This window comes from Triticum aestivum, chromosome 7A (assembly GCF_018294505.1).
Source record: "Triticum aestivum cultivar Chinese Spring chromosome 7A, IWGSC CS RefSeq v2.1, whole genome shotgun sequence".
NCBI lineage: Eukaryota > Viridiplantae > Streptophyta > Magnoliopsida > Poales > Poaceae > Triticum > Triticum aestivum.
This window is the reverse complement of record NC_057812.1, coordinates 347,749,448-347,771,809: the sequence shown is the minus strand read 5'-3', so window position 1 is coordinate 347,771,809 and position 22,362 is coordinate 347,749,448. Positions and strand designations below refer to the sequence as shown.

Sequence of the window (22,362 nt, the reverse complement as noted above, 5' to 3'; positions counted from 1 at the left end):
AGGTATTGGTATCGGATCGAAAATTGAGACAACTTTTCTATTTTGATCCAAGACAAACAATAGAAATAACCCAAACATATACCAAGGACAATAAAATCTGCAATGATGAAATAGTTTAGAAATACATAGAATATTAATTAAGACCAAGTAAAGCACTATTACAAATGAAAAAAATCTTACCATATCACATTGAGAGATATGATAGTCATTACTGTCAGGCCAGCTATGAAACAACCGTTTCAATGTAGCAATTTCCATATGTTCACGATGACTTGAGTCTCGTGCATAGTGGAACATGGACTAAAGTAAGAATGAGAAATATTAGTGCAATGAGAAAAAAATGTAGTACGTGATTATAGTAACTTACACAAAAGTTCAGATCCATATAGTGAGATGGAATGTCTCTGAGAAGCTGGACTTCGTGGCGCGCTAGTATTCACACAGCCATATTAAAGCAATGAATATCCATGTATTCATCATTGCTTAATATGTTTTTAATTTGTCTCAAATTTAAGCTAATAGGGTACGGATCAGAGCTTTTCACCCATTCGCTCCTGTAAAATCAAAATTCTGTAAATTATAATGACATCAGAGTAATTTGTTGGAATAGAAAATGAAATAAAAAATATGGCTTACTCTAGTAGAGCGACATCATCAACCATACTGATGAACAAGCAAAGTTCATCTATTAAATCATCGTTTGTTGGGTTGACAGACGGTGAAAGAATAAATGACCGCGAGATGAGCTCAACTTCTGTTGATGTATTTGATGTTTTGAAATTCTGAGGGGGTCTATCCAGAATCATACATTCTGTGGGATCTGTGTTGTTATCGTCCTCTTCCATGTCTCGATTTCTTATATTATCATCATTCAATTCTGAGTCCACTAAAATGACAGCTAGTTTTGTTCTAAAATCTGTCATATGTTCCTATTAAAACAGTAATAAGAGTTAAAATAGTGATACAACATAGAATAAATATAATGATACACAGTAAAAAATACCTGTGTAGGAATGTTAGACAACATATCTCCTGTGAAGTACTCCATAAAATTTACCATCCACAGACCACAAGATGACCTGCATGATTACAAATTTAAAACTTAAATAAACTCAATCATTTTTTAATCAAATTTATAGATATTTGTATAAAACAACTTTTAGAATCATCAAATGATCATGACTGAAACAAGCCGTGATGAAAACAAAATTTTCACAAACTTAGTGAACCGGACATGCCCTATGAAATATAATGTGTATTTAGAAGATCTAATACAGTACAGTGTATTTTTGTTCGGACAACGCCACACTCACTCAAAGCTCAGTCAAACTCCCACCGCCCCCTCATTTCTCCTATCCTCCCCATTCTTCCCTCATTCATGGCCACGACATCCCCATCCACAGGCGACGGCCCGGCGATCTGCTCTGCGCCGCCCCTCACTCCTCCTGGCGACGCCGGGGCCATCCACCGTGTGCGCTTTCCTCTTCCTCCCCATGGCCGCCTTGCTCCCCATCACCTACGCCCACTCTGGCAGCCCCCAACCCTAGTTCTCTCACACCCTGTAGGTTGAGGAGGAGTGAGGCTTCTGGGCGAGGAGGTGCTGGTGGTGGTGCTGCTGGGCGAGGAGGCACTTGATTTGCGTTCGCCGGCGCTGGATCCGCATGCGCCGGCGCTTGATCTGCTCCGTCGTGGCTCCGGCGACCTTACCATGTGGCTCCGGGACAGGAAGGCTACCCCGACGACATACAGGTCAGCCCCCTTCTCCTCTCCTCTTGGATTTCTTCTTCTTCCCTTCCATGAGATGGTGTTCGTGCTGGGCTGCAGGAGACCTCAACACGCCAATGGATGCAGCCAGCCTCCAACTCACCACGCACCTGCACCAACTTGATGTAGGGAGAGGAGGAGTGAGGCTTCTCTCACGGGATGACGCCCAGCCATGGGGCAGCAACAACCCAAGGTAAAGCCTCCCTCTACCTCACTCTCGTTTTGATTTCATAGGTCTGGTTCCCTGATTTTTCTGCTGCTCTACATTCACTTGCATGCTTGACTGAATCTAGTTGCTATCAGGCCCTAGTGTTCAATGAGATAGGCATTGCACTATTTACCAATTTAATTTGCTTGCCTACAGCCACATGGTCCAGAGATAGAATTGAGATATTCAGACTAAGTTTAATGATTTGCTGGTCATAATTACTGAATTTCGCTTGGTGCTATCACTGTCGGCATCTAGCGCTGAATCAGTTGGACACCATACTGTTTACCAATTTAATTTGCTTGCTTGCCGCCACATGGTCCAGAGATAGAAATTCAGATATCGAGACTAAAGTTTAATGATTTCCTAGTCATAATTGGTTCAGTGACTAAATCTGTCCCCAAACTGTCAAAATTGTATGTCAAAGCTAAAAAACTATCAAAACTTTGCTTTCAAGAAAGATGAGCCTAAATTCAGTAAGATGTGTGCGCAGCTTGCTTTCAAGATTGTTAAACTACTCCATGTTTATTTAAACTAATTCCTCCTACAGATTGCTGTCAAAATAAGCCTAAATTCAGAGTCTTCGGAAGTCAATTACTTTGAGCCTTTGAGTTAGAAGGTATACCAGTCTCTTTGCAGTTTTCTCTTAATACACTCTTCCCTTGGCCATGATGAGATGTTTAAGTCTTTCCACTTATCAGTTTTTAGTTCCACTTGAAGCGATGCATATTCGAATACATTTTCTAGTCCTTTGAGCTGTTGAATGAATAAATGACAAAGTATTAGCATCACAACCGAACAATAACAGAAATCATCTTATCAAAAGATGGTGTAGTGGGACTAATGACTAACCATAGCGGTGAGGTCTTTGCGGCTCATTCTTGGGCCTAGCGAGTCGAGCACTTGGATGCATCGTTGCCCGACATTTATAACTGCTAGGTACCAATGGAAGTGTTCAATGTTAACTGGAATGAATATCTGAAAACAGGGTTTTTGTTAGTTTAGGTAACAATGAATAACTGGAATGAAGACTCACCATATCATGTTCCAAATAAGTTGTAGCTCTGTTTAATACCCATCTTGGTGCGTCATCCCGTATAGAGCTAAATTCCTTTATCATCTTAGAGATGCATGCACTCTATAAGAACACACTTCTACCTGACCTCATCTGTAGATGCTCTTTAGCACTTATGCAATGTATGTATGCGTCTATGATCTGCAATATGAGGTGTACACCTTAGTTAGAGGAGAGAATAGAAACTCATGTTAAAACAACATAGTCTTGTCTGAAAGCTACATATACTTACTTCGTCGCCAAGAAATTCTTCGGGGAGTAATAGACGTTCTAACTGTTTTCTTTGGAGATGTGAGTCGTCGATGCTCACTAAATTTCTTTTATCATTTGGTTCGGACATGATACTTTCAATCACGGACCAATCATTGCCGGTGCAGGCATAATCTATCATGATGTAAGTAAAACATTTATTAATTAATAACAAAAAAGATAAATGTAGCCAAGCGAGGGATGACATAGAAGGATTGTTCGTGCCTTCTGGAACCACCACGTAGTCTTGTGCCTTCTTAGGTTTGTTATGCAGTCGGATAGGCTTCCTAGTTTGTGCCCCTACCATGCTGGACGTTTGTGCTAATTCTTTGTTCACACCTGGCTCCATTTGTTCACTTGTTTCCATTTGTTCACTTGTTTCATGGAAGCTTAATTCCTGGAAGCAACATTACAAAGAATAATGGGTATGCAGGATTAATATAATTAGAATTAGAACTACTTGGGACATAATTGGAACAAAAAAGATGCCTCTGTCACTTCGGAGTCTTCGGAATCACTGGACTGCATGCTTTGCTTTTTCTCCACTTCTTCTTTGTCGGTTGTTCCATTTGATTCTGCCAGCGTGTCCCCTATAGTTTCCGCCCCTTCAGTGCCAAATGTTTGTGCTAATTCCTCATCCCGAGCAGGTTGCATTTGTTCACTTGTTTCGTTTAAGGCCAGCTTATCCCCTATGGTTTGTGCCCCTTTGGTGTCGAATGTTTGTGCCAATTCATCGTCTTGAGCTGGCCGCATTTCTTCACTTGTTCTCTTGACGATTAATTCCTGAGAGCAACCTGCCTTTGTCACTTCGCAATCTGTGGTCTGTGTGCTATTCTTTTTCTCTACTTCATCTTCGTCGTCTATTCCATTTGATTCTTCCTCGCTTAGTCTCTGAAACTCACAGTAATATAATATGATTCAATACTTATAAAAGAGCAAATATTATGAAGGTGAGTAAAGAATTGTTTGTATGCTTGTCTTAGGGTATCACCTCATCAATCTGCATATTTTCTGTATCATCCAATTTGGTTTGTTCTTCCTTTGCCGTTGTTAACTCGGTATTCACACCTCGCCTTTGGTTTGTATGCCTTCAAGCTGCATATTTTGTGTATGCTCGTCATTGGCTCCCCTGTCGATGTGTTCCTGAAAACCAAGCATATATATTATTATCATGCCGTTATCTGCATCTAGTTGTGATGTACAAAACATAGGGGTCGAATGTTAACTTAACATAGTGCTATCAGAATAATGATCTATTTCTTTGTTAATGCTCCAGTCAACTTTTGGAGATTCACTTGTGTGACTATTCTCTCAAGTAATCATGTGGATGTTGTAATAAGAATTTCCTTAGTAACGCAGAGCATTTTGGTAATTTTGCGGGGTCAAACAGAGCATGTTGATTCACTTTGTTGGATCCCCTCTAGTGACTGTGTTGCCTTGTAGCACGGTGCGTGATGTACTGATGTTTATATCATGTGGCTTGCGAATGTGAATGACGTTTATCACCTAGTCTACATAACTGGGGCGATTTTGAGGAAAAATTACATAAACATACTAATCCTGCTCATCATTTTTCGTTGTAAGCATGTTTCATGAGCTGCTGTTGCAGCAGCAGAAGCACGATTAACTGTCGATAGCCCTGAATAAATGGAGTCCTGCAAATCTCTGGGACTCAATAGTCTCCCACAACTATGGGGGCCTGTGGTTAGTGTTCATTACTTAGACCATGCTGGCCATGGTGTCATTCTGGGCATAATTTAAACACTTCCTTTGTCTTTCCATGTTCCAGTTTCATGATAAATCAGATGTGAAATCGTGAATAGAATGTAATTTCAGAGAGACGTCATTACCACGATGATGGCAGATTGATCTGCAGATGCCATCGGGGATTGTGACGCAGACATGGAGGACGACGATAGTTCACCATGGACAGACGTGTACCGCAAGCTGGAGAAACTTGCGGTGGAGGAGGCCGGCGCGTTGGAGGGGTGTGAGGATGTAGCGCGATGGAGGGGTGTGAGGATGCCAGATCGAGAGAGAGGATGAAGGAGAGGTTGAAGGAAACCCTACGGTGCAAAACCCGTTGCTTCTTTGGGCTCCTGATCGAGAGATTGTTAGTTTTAGGCAATATGTAAGGCAGAAATCACGGGAAGGACTTCCATAGCGTGAGGAGTCCAGGGAATCGTGATTGTTATCTCAGGCCCCACACTTTCCTCGTTTATCTCAGACCCAATGTTTTTTTGTTTTTTTATACCCCACACATACAGAATTAAAGGAGTTATTTTCGTAATACATTTTTATACAGAATTATTGGGTTCAGCTCATCGGAACGTTTCATCGATACTTTTGTGTGCTTTCTCTTACCTTTTTTTATACATAAAGTTTACCTCTCTGTATAGAAATACAATTCTTGTATCATTTGTCTTGCCAGCTAGTTAATGTACCCTCAGCGGCCGTGCTTGATAGGAGGGGCCAGGGAAGTGCTTTAAGTCGTTCCAAGAATGTGAGACAGTGTCAAGTCTGTAAGGCAAGTCAAGGGGATCCTGTGGGTAAAGATTGCTTTGCTTGGAACGTTCTTGTACCTATTCTACTGTCTGTTTTTTCGACTCGGTGTTTAGTAATGTGTGGTTATCCTGATGTCGATTTACAGCGGCAAGATCCTTCAGCGGTGCAAGAGATTAAGGGTTCCATAATCGATTCCGCGCCTGTTGCTGTCCCCAATTTTCAGGTAAACACTGAAGTGAACCTAAAGCCATCTAATATTCTATTGTCTTTCTAAAAAAAGAAAGCATGTGATCTCATGTACCAAAGATTCGGGAACGACCTATGGTCATACAGTAGTAATAATGCCTCTCAACTTCACTACATTCTGCAAATCTCATAGACTCTTGCAGTTTTCATCACAAATATATGACATAGCTAACATAAGTTAAGTTACTCAACAGCCGGAGACATCTTCAAAAAAACTTTACATGAAAGAAAATGAAAGGGGTTCAAAGACTGCAGGACACTTTGGCGTTCGAGAACATCTTCAGCAGAACAGAACGCTACAGTATATTTAGATAGCACAGAATACAATATAGACTGTTCCCTAATATGGCTAATCCAGCGCCTGGTTTATTGTATCACTCATCTCCACCGCAAAGTAAAGGAAGCTTCACACTCTGTCCCAACAAGACCTGAAAATAAAAGAAAAGAAAAGTGTTAGGTCGAGAATTAGTTATATAGATACAAAAGCAAAGGTGCAAAGAATACACGAAAGATCGTACCTGCCTCACCCCTCTAAAACATCTCTGTAGACAATGTTTTTGGTGCTCTTCCCAGATTTATCAACCTCCTTGTTAGGCTTGGCTAAAATTCGTGTCGTCTTTCTTGACACACCCCTTGACAATGCAACATATAGCTGGCCATGTGAGAAAACATGTTCGGGAAGGTAAATACTGACATTCGGGATGGTTTGACCCTGTGCCTTGTTAATGGTCATCGCAAAACTCAGGCGGATGGGGAATTGTTTTCTCTTAAGCTTGAAGGGAAGTGAGGTGTCCTCCGATGGCGACATGGGGATCCTAGGTATGAACACCCTCTTTCCAGCATGCTGGCCACCAACAATCTCCGCATCGATTGCATTATCCTGGAAGGCTCTGATCATAAGCCGTGTTCCATTACACAAGCCATTATGAGGGTCGAGGTTCCGTAGCAAAATGATCGGGCAGTTGATTTTTACTTTCAAGACATGGGGGGCAAGCCATTTGGTGTGATGGAGTTCAGAAAATCAATCGTGTAATTATTCTGGAAGTCATCCTCGATAGAGTCAAAGCTATGATATACCTTTTCTTCTCCCGGAAACCTAGAGATCATCTTGTCATTCAGGTCATCCACATGCTCGTTTTTGGTCGAGAGAATTGCACGTTTGCTCATGTACTCCCTCGACCTAGCATTGGTGTGCAGGGATGGGAAGACATCTTCGATGAGCTTGTTAATAGGTTCTTCATCCTCAGTATAACCAATCACAATGTCTTCAGGGAGACGCACATAGTCGTCACCAATAGTTTCTTCCGTTCCATTGCCAATCCTTAGGAGGTATTCGGAGAACCAAGGGTCCGCCTGTGCCCGCATATTGCGCGTGAGGCGTATCTTGCGGATCTTATCCCACAGATAGGATCTCAACAGTGTAGCATCCGTGATCTGTGCTCTTGTCCCTCGTGTAACAACGGGGAGGACCTGCCTGAAATCCCCACCAAAGACAACAACCTTTCCACCAAACGGCAGAGGACATTCCATTATATCTTGTAGCGATCTGTCAAGCGTCTCAACTGCTTGACGCTTTGTCATAGCAACTTCATCCCAAATTATCAAGGACGCCTGTTTAAGCAACTCTGCCGTACCACTCTGCTTTGTGAAACCACACATGTTGTTGTTAGTGAGCTTGATTGGAATTTTGAACCTGGAGTGCGCAGTCCGGCCTCCAGGCATTATTGACGCCGCTATACCTGATGTAGCAGTTGCGATCGCTATTAGGCCCATCGAACGGACCTTTGCAAGCAATGCCTTGTACAGGTACGTCTTCCCAGTGCCTCCTGGACCATCAACAAAAAATATCTGGCTTTTTTGGTTCGTCACATGATCCATCATGTCGTTGAAACCATCCATTTGTTCACTGTTCAAACAGCTAAATAGATCTAGATGCTCTTGGTCAACTCTAACTTGTCTCTCCTCTATTACCTCTCTATACTCGGCGTCAGAAGAACCATCTGTGTCAACCAGATCTGGAAGTCCATACATTTTAATATCCTTACCCATGGATTGCACCAGATCCCTGACATCTCTAAGGACCATCTGCTCAAGTGTTGCCTCGTTCGACTTAGTGCGGCGGTAATCTTCAGCCATCGATGGTAGATGTTTGTCCCACAATTGACGGATTTGTGTTGCCTCACAGAATACCAGTATAGTCGCAAACAACCGTCTAAGAGTAGAAGGCATTTGAAATGTCGCTGCCTCCGTCATGCAATCATCCAGTGTCCTGTCATGCTCAATGAGGCCTAAGTGCTCACATGCCTCTCTGAAGGAAGTGCATGGCTTGCCATTTACTGTTTTTAAATCATCAAATGAAGTGGCACCTCGGACATGACTTAGGAGCACCCGCAAGTAGTACCTCTCTCCTTCAGCAGGGTGTGCATACACCAGTCTTCCAATCTGTGATCTCTTACTTCTTCTCGTTTGCCACTTTTTATTAGCGGCAATCCACCTATAATGTTCTGGGAACTCTCTGTACAACCATTTTCGTGCCGCTGGATACTTCTTGTTCATCTCAAAGTACTCGGTAAGCATGGATTTGGAAGAAGTTGGGCGAGCGACAACATCTTCCAGATTTTCATAACCCTTAAATGCGACTGTGTGCATGTTTGGCAAATGAAGCTGCAGCTGTAACACAGATGGACTAACACCAAACATTTTAAACCCAAAAATCCTGTAAATAGCTTCTGGAGGAGATATATAGCGTGCATCCCTGTATTGACGAATTTCATTAATGATTCCCCCATCATTGATAATATCCTGCTCGAATGCAAATGATGCCTTATCATGCCCTTTGTAGATGTACTTGAATAAGTACTTGACTGCCTTGATGCTTGAGCATGCTTCGACATTTATATGACAGTTGTATTTCATAAGCAGAAAGGGGTTGTAAGGGACCACCCATCTATTGTCCAAATCTGCTCCCTGATCCTTACTCGAACCCCGCCGTCCCTCCTTCTATAGATGGGATATGAGTCTTTCCCTTGTAATGTAGCATTACAGAAATCTCGCGGGTAATGAAATCGACATTGTCCATCTATCATGCAAGGGCAATTTTCTGGAGTGCACCACATGGGCCGTGCAACATGTGTTTGACTACCAGATCATGGAGGACAAGATATTTCTTTTTGTCGGGTATCTCTGCAGATATCACCCTATCATAGTCATCTGGGGTCCTTAACTTGCTTTTTGCTTTCATGATTAGAAGTATATGCTCATGCGGGAGACCTCGCTTCTGAAACTCTGTGACATGTACATAAGCTGCGACTTCTCTGAAATGCTTACCCTTAGTTAGTAAGTCCATCATATTTCGTTGCTTAGCTCTGTATACTCTTGCCACAAGGTCTGGGCGGTCTTGTGGCAGCTGTCCAGGCAACAATTCCTGCGTTATCTCCTCCCAGTAGGGATTGCATGTCATCGTGAGAAAATAATCCGGTTTACCCCAACGTTGAAATATTGCCATCGCATCCAGAAACCTGCGCTGCATGTCACGGTCACCACCAGGAAATGTACGTGGAAGCACGATTCTCTTGCCAATCCGATCACCGCGTGACTCGCCAGCAACGACGGTGTCAACAAGACCCTATAATAAAACAATATTTCACTCCAATTAGTATAAAGGTTCAAGCAAAGAGTGAGGCATCTGACATGTAAATTTTGTGATAAATAGAAGCACGTTACCTGGTACAGGTCAGCGTGTATAACCTTTTGATTTGCTGGCTTTGAATACCAGTCAAGCCTCATTGTCTCAATCTTGATGTACATGTCAACAACCCACTGTTGGAAAAGGCGCCCCCCAAACAAGATGATGTTAAAAAGCTTCTTCCAGACACACAACTTGAAGCAATAGTACTCTCTCGCGCTAACAAATTTCCTTGATTTTGTTGGATTCATCTCATCGTCACCAAAATCCTCATCCAGGTTATCATCGTCATCACCTAATAATTGGTTAACAACATAAAAATTGTTATGGTAGGTACAACCATAAGTAAGAATAATAAAAGTAGTAATGACGACCTATACCATCAAGTAAATCAGTGGGTGAGTCTTCATGCTGTGCGTTATGACCAACTTGTTCTCTAATCATGTTATCATCTGAAAGATGGATGACTATAAATTTTAATTTAAAGAACAATAAAAGTAGTAATGACAACCTATACCTTTGGGTAAATCAGTGGGTTGGTCTTCATGCTGTGTGTTATGACCAACTTGTTCTCTAAGCATGTTATCATCTGAAAGATGGATGACTGCATAAGTTTGAATTTAGAGAATAATAGAAGTAGTAATGACGACCTATACCTTCAGGTAAATCAGTGGGTTGCTCTTCATGCTGTGCGTTATGACCAACTTGTTCTCTAATCACGTTATCATCTGAAAGATGGATGAATGCTTAAGTTTTAATTTAAATAATATGATATATACCAATTTTGAACATCATACTTGAAGGAAAACCATAGGTTGGGTTCTGTTGTGCAAATTCATCCACTGAAACTTGGTTTGTGTCATCGACTAACTCAATATATGGCATCCAATGATTCCAACCGATCTCCCCACGTGGGAAGAACAGTGGATATGACAAAGGGTCGTAGCACCCATGGTATGCTCTAATATACAGGGGACGGTCTCCTTTACCATATACAACAACACTCCTATCAAAGGTTTTATGTGGGTCGCTTCCTTCAACCCATATTGCTGCAACCTGAGAAGTAGTTGGCGCATTGTACCTTCGTTGATCGAGGTTGATATCTGTGTTTAGTGAGATCCTATATTCATCCAGATTTGGAACAGCACCAAGGCTCTTCAACACCTTTGCATAAGGGTTATGTTCTAGTATTGTTAGAATCTTCCGTATGAGATCCAGCCTAAGATTCGGAGACCTCTTAACTCTGTGAAGCAAGTTTTCATCCGTATCATAAATATATAGCTGCAAATGCCGAGGGCCATTATCACCAGACGACAGATCATCAAGAGTGTGGTACAATCCCCCACAGGCACGAAATGTATATACACCTGTTCCTGCCACAGTGCTGACTCAACGATCAAGGGTGACTCCAAGACTGGTGAATGAGAAGTGGGAGTTGAAATACCGTATATTATCTTTGAAATATTTTGCATCCTCATCATCCTGACTTGTGAACAATCGTTTCAACTCTTCATCAACCTCTGGAGTAAATACACCAACTTTTCCCTTCCTGCAACAAAATGCAGGCCCCTCGTATTGGAACCACAAAGCTCCACAGTGGCAGCAGTCGCTAACTTTTCTAAGTACATGGTGATTTTTGGGCAGGTTCATGTAAACTCTGTCATGATGCTCATTAGTGATAGTTCCATCACCAACACCTATGGGGCCGGCGGACCGGGCCCCTTTCGGTTCGGCGGGGGGCGGAGATCGCACGAAGAGCAGATCGAGGCGAAGCACACGAGCAGTTTACCCAGCTTTGGGGCTCTCCGGAGAGATAACACCCCTACTGCTGCTTGTTTGATTATCTTGTGTTCTTGCTCCATAGAGAGAGAGCATAGTCTTTTTCTGGGTTATGAATGGGTCGAACCTTGCGAACCAGTCGAACCGAACCCCCTCTACGTTGCGCATGGGCCTCCTTTTATACACTGAAGGGGTCACCGACAGGTGGCAACGCAGAGAAGGGTACAAATGTAAAAAGTGAGGTGGTTGGTACAGTTACTTGTACAGTGCACCCTACCTAACCCTGACGGCAGGGGACAAGGGCATTAAATGCCCGTCTGGATCGCCCAAACAGTGCAGAAAAGGACCGTTAGGGGCGCCACCGTTCGCCACGATGGCAGTGCCACTCGGTAGGATTCAAAATCAACATCTGGAAAAGAATGGACAATTGCATTATTTAAAGTTTGTGCACAAACCATATAACTATCTTATGTCGTATTCATAACTCATGATAGCAATAATCTACCTGGTCTAGCAAACATCCTAGCTTCTTCATCAGGGTCAACATCACCAGTTTCTCCAAGGTTTCGGTCTCCCAAGCAGTCTAGTAAATCATGATTAGGACAGAGTTATGATGCACAAGGTCACGTAAATTACGCGTATGACACATATTATCGGGGTAGAGGAATCTTAAACTGCCATTTTGCATACCATCAAGTATTATGGTCTGGACATCGGGCTCCAGTATTCCATACGCATCTTCGCCGTGGTCGTTGCCTGATAACATTGGTTGACCCCAGTGAGTAAGTAGTAGGGATGAACCGAAGATATGAACCAAATGCTAGTCTCAATCGAATGAAGAACGGAGTGCTCAATTAAAGGAGAAACAAACACTATTGATAATTTAGCAACTTAATTAAATCAATGAACTAACCCTGATCATGAAAAGTTACCCCTGGGGTACGTAGATTGACGACTGTATTGAGTTGGGGGTTGTCAACCCCTGACAGTTGTATGAGTGTCATTCTTCTTGAACTTTGTTGCATCTGGTACACATCATTTCTGTGCAGCCAATCGGATTCATCATTGTCAGAAATATTCTCCTTGTCAGTTTGTATGAATCCATTGTATGGTCCTAAAATTGGTAATGCACCATCTGGGCCTGTGATGTTTTGCAGCTGGGTGACCGCCTCTTGTCCAGTAGCTGGCACATGTGACACGATGTTACTGGCATTGAAAGCAGCAGTAATGTTCTGCAGTTGGGTGACCGCCTCTTGTCAAGTAGCTGGCATATGTGACACAAGGTTACTGCCATCGAAAGCAGCAGTAATATTTCTATTTTGCTCATGGGTTTGGCGTTGTCTCTTTAATATTTCCTCTCTATTCTGTGCATAACGCTCCCTTTCCCTCCGATTCTTAGTCTCATTAGTGTCTGAACAGATGAAGAAAAAATAATTACATGCCAATTCAATTGGGGCATAGATAATGAAATTTGATCATCATTACCTTGTGATACAGCTAGCTGTGCAGGTGTTCCGTTATGTAGGCCATCTATTTCCTCAGTGGTATTTTTTTTCTTTTATAGGCTTCACGCCTTCTCTTATTAATCTCATCTTATTTTTTGCATACCGCTCTCTATCCCTCTACCTTTTTAGTTCCTTTGGGTCTGCAAATCATGACACAGTTCAGTAGTTGTAATACTGTATCGAACTTGAGTGACTGGGTTGTGATCAATACCTGATGTTTGGTTGTTGCTTATATCCTGGAAGGGGGTGCACGTCCTGACTGGGTTATGATCAATACCTGATGTTTGGTTGTTGCTTATATCCTGGAAGGGGGTGCGCGTCCTGCTGGGAGTGGGGGTCCTGTTGGGAGTGGTAGGGCCCATATGAACTCCTGTAAAAAGATGTGAGATCATTATATTTAATGGAGTGCAAGACCATCATTTAGAATATGGAACCAACAACCTCGAAATGTAATGATGTACTTTGTAATAGATTCAATCGCAATTGTCGCTTTCAAGAGGCCTCATGCATAGGGTGTATTTTCTTATGGTCATATGATTTTGAGGGGACATCTTTGTAATAGATTGATTCTCAATTGTCGCTTTCGATCAACAGGCCTCATGTATAGGGTGTATTTTCTTATGGTCATATGATTTTGAGGGGACATTGGCGGTAAACATGTAGCTCTGTAGTTTGTAATAATATTCATATAGATTAATGTTCGGAACCAAGAGGTCACAGTCAGTGTGAATTTTATATGTACATATTAATTTGACAGAACATTGTGGCAAACTACAAAGATTTGTTTCAGTCATAGGTTAGGTCAGTGGTATCAAATTTTCAGTACCATGGGGATCTGCTGAGGATCCATGGTATGATTTCACTTGCTCATGCACTTTATGATTGGTTTTCATAACATATGCTCACGGCATATGGTTCATCTCTTGCATCGATTACATGGACAATCATAGATCCTAGTATGTGGATTAACCATGGTTTCACTATTTATGCAGAACTATGCAGAACAGAAACAGGAGCAATGAACGGATGTCATTGTTAACATCCTCACATGCTTGCAAATCAGCCTGCCGAGGAGTTTGCCGCCGCCGATGCTTAGTCCGGAGACAGTCGCGACAGTGTAGGCGACGGCGTCTGAAAGATTGAAGAGAAAGCATGCACCTGTGTTGGCGAGGAGGTCGTCGTCATGGATGTCGCGGTCGTCATCGGCGTCGTCGGTGCGGCCGTCGTCTGGCGTCGTCGGTGCCGCCGTCGTCTGGCGTCGTCGGTGCGGGCATCCTCGGCGCGGGCGTTTCGGTGGAGGGCAACTCTGAAGAGCGACGGGAGGATTGGTTGCCACTAATTTTGGAGCGGATGTGGCTGTTTCACTGTGTTTTTTTTCTTTTCTTTTAGTTGGCGTTGGCTGAAGGACGACAGAGTTTCGTCCGCCCACCTAAATTGCTTAGCGTACAACGTGAGGGGTACTTTTATGTATTCACGGTTAGATCCCATTGAGTAGGCTTATCTTGACCCTCCAATTGATGTGTTTTCTTCTGTGTACAGTAAGCGGGATGCGTTTAGGGGAGTTAACGTTTGCTTATTTTATAGTAGTAGAGATACACATCAGCCCCAGGCCCAGCAGACTCGTGTTTCCTTTTCTTGCCTTTCGCTGTTACACCTTTTTTGCCCTTATATCATTTCAAAAAAGATTGATCTAGACGATTGTTGTCTATTCGAGACTCATCTAGACATGACAAATATGTGTAGACTCTAGGATAAAAATATGAGTTTACTCTAGCATGTTATGTCGGCTCTAGGGTACAAATATGTGTAGACTCTTACCCCTCAAGTTCAAAAAAACCAAGGGTATCATATGAATTGGGTTATGTAGAAGACAAAGAGATAAAAGGTGCATGGTTGCATTCATATAGACACTGATTTATCCTTAGGAGGGCTTAATCAGGTCATGTATGGTTCATGAATCTCTGCTATTTCTTTGCAATTTTTTTTGGAAGTTTCTACATCATAGGTCCAGCATGTTCGTTAGTGGTTAGCATTGCTTTGAATGTATGAGCTTAAGGAGGCCCCGACGTTTTGAGTTTAGATGTGATAATTTAATTTCATAATTTTTCATAGATTTTTCCAGTAGTAGCATAGTTGTGATGCCTCTATAACAATTTATAATTGAAGGGGTATTTTATTTACTATCTACTCTAACTAAATTATTTTTGGTTTGCTTGACCAAAATTTTGATTTTTTTTTTCAAAATTGTGTTATCTATCTTGCGCCAATTTAACCACTAACTAAATATATTTTTCTATTTTAATCATGATATCATGACCATGTGAAGTAGGTATGCAAGGTTATTTCTCTGACTACTATTCTGTCAACCCTAGCGCCGCAGGCCACCCATCGCACCTCCTCCTGCCGCCGCTGCTGCCGGCGTGGGCCGCGGTGGTGGCGGGCCCGTCGCCGAAGGCACCTGAGCGGGCGGAGGCTGCGGGATCCCATCTGAGGCAGCAGGGGCGGCACCTCTCATGGGAGCCCAAGGGCGGCGGCTAGGGCGACGACCCTATGCCGCGCGGCGGTGGCCGCAGTTCCATGGCCGGCGGAGCGGCGACCCTAAGATGGACGGCGGCGATGGCAGCGCCCCATCCGGCAGGGCTGGCAGATCTGTGTGGAGATGGTGACGGCGGTGGCTGCGGATCCAACGCCCCAATCGGATCCGCCGCGGGGTGGCCTTGCCCCGACCGGCAGCGCGTGGAGGGACCGGTGAGGAGATGACGGATCTCTGCCGGAGTACCGACGGCGGCGTACGTCTACGTGGCAAGGCTCTGCTCGGTTCCAGCCAGCCGAGAGAGATCAGGACGACGTGTCTTCCGGTGAAAATCGCACCTGACTGTGGTCTTGGCGGATGATGCCGGCGTCTTGGACGTCGTTCCCTTCTCGAGACATCGTCTTTGCAGGTCACGTCAACCTGATCCGGATGTTTTGGGGGAAACCCTAAATCTGGGTCTACCAGATCGGACATGACGGTGCTTTCGGTGTCGTTCTCCCTCCCGGGGGCATGATTTTGGAGCAAGTGCTGGTTGGAGGGGACAAGAGGAAGAGGGGTGTTTCATCTTGCCCATTTATGGTGGTGGATCTCGGCGGCATGGCAAAGTGGAGACTCGGCGCCCGATGCGCGAAGATGGACTTGCGCAGGATGGTGGCGTTGTCTGACATCGTGGTGGCGTCGACGGCAGCTAGACCGGGCAAGGTAGATGCAACCGTACAACACTGAGGATGGATTGGTGGCAGGTGGCTGCGGTGGCCTCATACCCGGCAGGCGTTCTGGCTGAGGAGTGCACCGAACTGGTGGATGCCCCATACCCGACAGGCGTCCTGGTTGGGACCCTAGGTCTTAGATGTTAGGTTTGGCTGCGAGGTCTGTTTGGTATTAGGCCCAGACTATCAACATCTCTTCATCAATTGGATAGGAGTAGCGACAGTTTGTTGCCTAGATGGTGGCTTCAGTCTTACTGTTGTATGACTGAGTAAGGTCTTGTGTGAATAATTAATAAAGTGGCTGCATGCATCGTCTGGATGCAGAGGCCGGTGGTCCTCCTCCATTTCTAAAAAAACTACTATTCTGTCAAACAATGAAGTTACACGTGCAGTTATTGTGAATATGTTGTTGGAGTCAATCTTTGGCAGATACAAATCAGCATCCGATCAGCTACAGAGACCAGACAAATATGTTGTTGGAGAAGGTGTGGCGTTGCGGTGAACAACACGGTGGTAGATGATTGCATTGAGGGGGCGCCAGAGAAGTGGATGGTAGCGGGGAAGATCTTGCATCACAACATATTGCATATCTAGACCATCACGAACGCCCTTTGACCCGCATGGGGGAACCCTAAGGGTCTATCCTTCCGCAGAGTAGGAGAAAACACGTTCATTGCTGAGTTTGCAATGAAGCGAGACAGAGATCGTGTATGGGACGGATCCCCATGGCCCATCAACAAGAACGCGGTCTTACTGTCATAACTTGATGAGTGCATGTGCCCGTCGGAGCCCAAGTTCGACAAGCTGAAAGTTTGGGCTCATGTTGTTAATCTTCCTTTCAATCTGCGGGATGATTCATGGTGCAAGGCGATTGCGAAGCAGATAGACAAGGAGGCTAGTTCGATTCACTTTGATCATGGGGGGGGGGGCTACCTACGAGCTCGAGTCACTCTGGACATAGCCAAACCATTGAGGTGGATTTTGATCAACTATGCAAGGAGGGGCACTACATATCCATATGACATCCAATATGAAAACATACCCCACTTTTGCTTTTCGTGTGGCCGATTGGGCCACTCTGATCTGTTCTGTCCGACACCGGGAACGAGAGATGAAAACGGTGATTTGCCCTTTGGCAAAGGACTGCGGCCGTCGGACGAGAAGAAGAAAGCTGCATCTTCTGAGGGTTCCTCAAAAACCCAGCCAGCACAATCCAGCAAGAATGAGACCAAGAACTCCAGTAATGCAACAGAGGGAGGTGTCGAGGTGAACTCCCCTGTCAAGCGTAACACTGCTCCAAAGCGCAAGCCCCCCCCCACCCAAGTTTATCACAGAGTCGAGCTCCCCCTCCTCACAAACCGCACTGCAAATGATGTGGATGGGATGGAGCACGCAGCTGCGGATGTCACAAAGGAGGGAGGGGGTTCTGAGGACGATGGCATAGTGCGAGAACCAAAAAAGAAGAAACCCACACCCACCAATTCTGATACTTCGACAGAGGCTGCTAAGCAGCCCAGCCTAGCCCAATGAATTGCCTAAGCTAGAACTGCCGGGGGCTTGGGAACCCCGAGGCAGTTCGTGAGCTTCGCAGTGTTGTGAAGCAAGAAGGGCCCACTCTAGTTTCTGTCACGGAAACAAAGATTAGAGGGAAACGTGTAGAGAGATTGCAATAGACCTTGGGGGTTGCGGGTTGTTTTGTTGTTGACAGCGATGGATTAAGTGGAGGCATTGGACTCTTCTTGTCCAAAGATGTTACAGTAGAGCTCAAGAACTACAGCCCGGCCCACATTGATGTAGTGGTGCGCGATGCTTTGGACACTTCGGTGAACTAGAGATTCACCGGTTTCTATGGAGCGCCAAGAGCTGAAAACGAGCATCATAGTTGGCGCTTCCTCCGTACCCTACATGCACTCCCGCATTCAGCATGGTTATGTATGGGTGATTTTAATGAGACCCTATATGGGGAAGAGCATTTTAGTCGGACGGCTCGACCAGAATGGCAGATGAGAGCCTTTCGAGAGATCACCGACGAGTGTGCATTCCAGGATCTAGGTTGGATGGGAGTGGCTTACACATGGGACAACCGACAATCCAGCAATGCAAATGTTAAAGCTTGGCTAGATCGAGCCTTTGCTAATGAGGAATTTAGACAAGTTTTCGAGTATGTTGAAGTGCGCCATATCTGCTCGGTGGAGCCAGACCGCTGCTTTGTGCTAACTAACTTTCGGCACCAAGCCCCCAACAACAGTTCACATATGTCGAAACCATTCCGCTATGAGAACATTTGGCAGTCTCATAGTGATTACGAGCAACTTGTCACTGAATCTTGGTGAGCACAAGAAAGACAACTAGGTTTGCTTGGTATTATGAACTCCCAGATGCTCTACAGCGCAGTTTGGTGCCATGGGGGGTTCGAGAATTTGGTTGCTTAACAAGGACAGTCCGACATCTACAAAAGCGGCTTGACAGGCTGCGATGTTAGTCTGTTGGTCGGGGTCCTTCAGAGGAAGAGAAAACTACCATGCTCAAGCTCCGAGAAGCTCTTAGACTAGAGGAGATACGGTTGAAATAGCGCTCTCGCGTACCGTGGCTCCGGGAAGGGTACCGCAACACGTCTTATTTCCAGGCGCAAGAAAAACAATGTCAGCGCATCAACAAGATCGCCAATCTACAGCGTGTGGATGGCTCGGTTTGTGCCTCTGGAGATGAAGACAAGGAAGAAATTCTTGCGTTCTATAAATCTCTATACACATCTCAAGGCTACAACAACAGTGAGGAACTATTATCACATGTTCCAAATCGGGTTGCACTGGCTATGAACGACCTGCTTTGTAGACCATTTGAAGCTCAAGAGATCCATGATGCATGATACGTCTCCAATGTATCTATAATTTTTGATTGTTCCATGCTGTTATATTATCAATCTTGGATGTTTTATAATCCTTTTATCATTTTTTGGTACTAACCTATTGACATAGTGCCAAGTGCCAGTTGCTGTTTTTTGCATGTTTTTTTACATCGCAGAAAATCAATACCAAACGGAGTCCAAATGCCACGAAACTTTTTTACGGAGGTTTTTTATGGACCAAAAGACACCTAATGGGCCCTGGCTGTGCCTGTGGGGTGCTCTGAGGAGAGCACAACCCACCAGAGTGCGCCAGGAGGCCCAGGCGTGCCCTGGTGGGTTGTGCCCACCTCGGGTGCCCCCGGACCACCTCTTTGCTCTATAAATACCCCAATATTTCCAAAACCCTAGGGGAGTCGACGAAATATTGATCCAACTGCCGCAAAGTCTAGTACCACCAGATCCAATCTAGACACCATCTCGGATGGGGTTCACCTCATCCATTGGTGCCCCTCCGATGATGCGTGAGTAGTTCTTTGTAGACCTTAGGGTCCATAATTAGTAGCTAGATGGCTTCCCCTCTCTCGCTGAATTCTCAATACAATGGTCTCTTGGAGATCCATATGATGTAACTCTTTTTGCGGTGTCTTTGTTGGCATCTGATAAACTTTGAGTTTATGATCAGTTATATCTTTTTATATCCATGAAAGTATTTGAATTTCTTTGATCTCTTTTATGCATGATCCCTTATAGCCTCGTATTTCTTCTCTGATATTTGGGTTTTTTTTGGCCAAATTGATCTATTTATCTTGCAATGGGAAGAGGTGCTTTGTAGTGGGTTCGATCTTACGGTGCTTGATCCCAGTGACAGAAGGGGAACCAACACGTATGTATCATTGCTACTAAGGATAAAATGATGGGGTCTATCTCTACATAGATAGATCTTGTCTACATCATGTCATCGTTCTTATTGCATTACTCCGTTTCTCCATGAACTTAATACACTAGATGCATACTAGATAGCGGCGATGTGTGGAGTAATAGTAGTAGATGCAGGCAGGAGTCGGTCTACTATTCTTGGACGTGATGCCTATATAATGATCATTGTCTGGATATCGTCATGATTATCTGAAGTTCTATCAATTGCCCAACAGTAATTTGTTCACCCACCGTTTGCTATTTTTCTCGAGAGAAGCCACTAGTGAAACCTACGGCCCCCGGGTCTCTTTCTCATATATTTGCCTTTGCGATCTACTTTTTCTTTGCATTTATTTTCAGATCTATTAAATCAAAAATACAAAAATACTTTGCTGCACTTTATTTTATTTTCGATATATTTATTCAATCTATTACAATTTTCTCCCGTCCACGCACCAATTTCTGGCGCTGTTACTCGAAAGGGATTGACAACCCCTTTAATGTGTCGGGTTGTGAGTGGTTGTTATTTGTGTGCAGGGGTTGTGTATGTTGTGTTGCTTGGTTCTCGTACTGGTTCGATAATCTTGGTTTCATCACTGAGGGAAATACCTACCGTCGATGTGCTTCATCATCTTTCCTCTTTGGGGAAACACCGATGTAGTCCTGGCCGACATCAAAAGGAATTTATGGCACCGTTGCCGGGGAGAATCTTCAACATATACCAGGTTCCGAATCACAAATCTCATCTCCTCAAAATTTACATTATTTGCCATTTGCCTCTCGTTTTCCTCTCCCCACTTCACAAAAATTTGCCGTTTTACTCGCCCCTCTTTTTCTGTTCGCCGTTTTCTTGTCAGATCTATCCTTTGCTTGCAATCATAAGTGATTTCGGTATGGCACCAACAGATGATGGCCTAACTCCAAAGATTGGACGTACGGGCAATCTGGATGCTAAAACTTTTATCTTGGGGGCAAGGGGATGTTATGGGAAAATAACGTATCCAAGAATTTTTCAATTGTGTTGGGAATCTAAGTCTTGATGATGCTCCTATACTTAAAACTACTAGATCTTATGTGGATGCTATTTCAGCACTAGTTCTAAAACTTGAAAGTAAATTTATTCGTACCCATCCTACTTTGCAAAGATTGTTTTTTGAGCTTCCCATTATAAAGAATCCTAGGGCTAAAAAGTTGGCCACCCTTGTCCTTATGAACGAATTTGATTACATAATATGGGAAGCTAGGGAAATCTTTGATTTTTATGGTATGAATCATGAAAAACCTGTGATAGATGAAATTCTTTACAATAATCACTACTGCAGGATGCTGCTAACGCGGCACTGTGATCAGAGACCCTTTGACGAAACTGTGTGCGATGCATTAATCGCAAACGGTGATGTAAAAAACCGTCAAAAAGGTCCAAAACGTTTGCGATGGATGATACATCAAACACGGTTCAGATTTTAGTTGCGTGTGCGATGAGGGGCATACGGTTGATCTGTACGAACTGTTTGCGATGAGACAGAACAACAGAAACAGGTAGGCAGATCAAGGTGTGTGTGATATACGGCATACAGTTCACTCCGATGAACCATTTGCGATGATTGAGGTGAACACAAACGATTCAGCGTAACAAGATGTGTGTGATACCCGGCAAACAGGTCGGTAATCAGAATTGTGTGCACTCATTATAGACAGCCCATACGGTCTTTTTTGTGAATTGTGTGCTTGTCAGGGCACACAGTTCAACAAACCAACATGTGGGCGATAATGTAGAAGATCTCTGTCGAATACATATTACTAACCGTCTGCGATGAGATTGACAGGATAAACAGAGATATATACAGTCTGCTTAATTTAGTCCTTCTTCTTGTTGTTGTTGTTGGATGGCCCCGCGACATCTTCTTGGCGAAGACGCTTCTTGCCGCTGACCGTTGGCTTTTCATCGCCGCCGCCGTCGTCATCGTCATTGTTGTCGTCGTCGTCCTCCTCCTCCTCATTTGACCATTCCTCCTCATCATCATCGTCGTCCTCTTTCTTCGTCCTCCAATGGCTCCTCGTCCGTCTGGTTGTCGTCTGACGACTCCAGAGGCGGCGTCCCTTCCATGAACCGGATATAATCGAGGTCTGGGCTCGATGCCGGACTCATGGAAGACGAGCGGGATGATTCTGATGTTGACCTATCATCGGGCGCCAGACTGTTGGCCGAACTGTCGTCCTCGCTGTCGCTTGACATGGCTGCAGAGTGTGTGCCAATGTGTAGCACGATGTGCCGGGGATGATGAAGATGGTGGACACTTAAGCGCGTGGGGTATGCAGAGAAGAGGAACTGCCAATTGA

At 44.2% G+C, this 22,362-nt stretch overlaps 1 protein-coding gene and 1 long non-coding RNA gene across 21 annotated transcripts; one reads left to right on the top strand and one right to left on the bottom strand.

The window, feature by feature from the left end:
• Positions 1-701: 701 nt before the first annotated feature.
• LOC123154593 (uncharacterized) lies at positions 702-2,747 on the bottom strand. The gene is made up of 3 exons (XR_006476935.1): positions 2,598-2,747; positions 1,004-1,079; positions 702-929 (listed from the first exon to the last, which is right to left on the bottom strand). It is a non-coding gene; the product is annotated as an uncharacterized lncRNA (long non-coding RNA).
• Positions 1,310-14,703, top strand: LOC123154589 (uncharacterized). Of its 20 annotated transcripts, none has more exons than XR_006476932.1 (7): positions 1,311-1,749; positions 1,825-1,957; positions 2,523-2,591; positions 5,747-5,841; positions 5,947-6,024; positions 12,669-12,816; positions 14,009-14,703. XR_006476932.1 is itself a non-coding variant. In XM_044573279.1 (5 exons), exons 1-5 carry the CDS (start codon positions 1,662-1,664, stop codon positions 14,036-14,038), a joined length of 408 nt encoding a protein of 135 aa, XP_044429214.1. In that variant the 5' UTR covers positions 1,311-1,661; the 3' UTR covers positions 14,039-14,703. The 20 variants fall into 20 exon arrangements, 4 of the variants coding, with proteins under 4 accessions (XP_044429214.1, XP_044429216.1, XP_044429215.1 ...); XR_006476927.1 differs by having other exon boundaries at positions 5,747-5,845; XR_006476928.1 differs by having other exon boundaries at positions 1,312-1,749; positions 5,763-5,845.
• Positions 14,704-22,362: the final 7,659 nt, after the last annotated feature.

Excerpts from the sequence above, each read along its gene's own strand:
- LOC123154589 (XM_044573279.1), top strand. The coding sequence starts at position 1,662 with ATGCGCCGGCGCTTGATCTGCTCCGTCGTGGCTCCGGCGACCTTACCA. Across the intron at positions 1,958-5,762 it reads TGGGGCAGCAACAACCCAAG|GAGGGGCCAGGGAAGTGCTT; the intron begins GTAAAGCCTCCC and ends CGTGCTTGATAG. Across the intron at positions 5,842-5,946 it reads AGGCAAGTCAAGGGGATCCT|CGGCAAGATCCTTCAGCGGT; the intron begins GTGGGTAAAGAT and ends GTCGATTTACAG.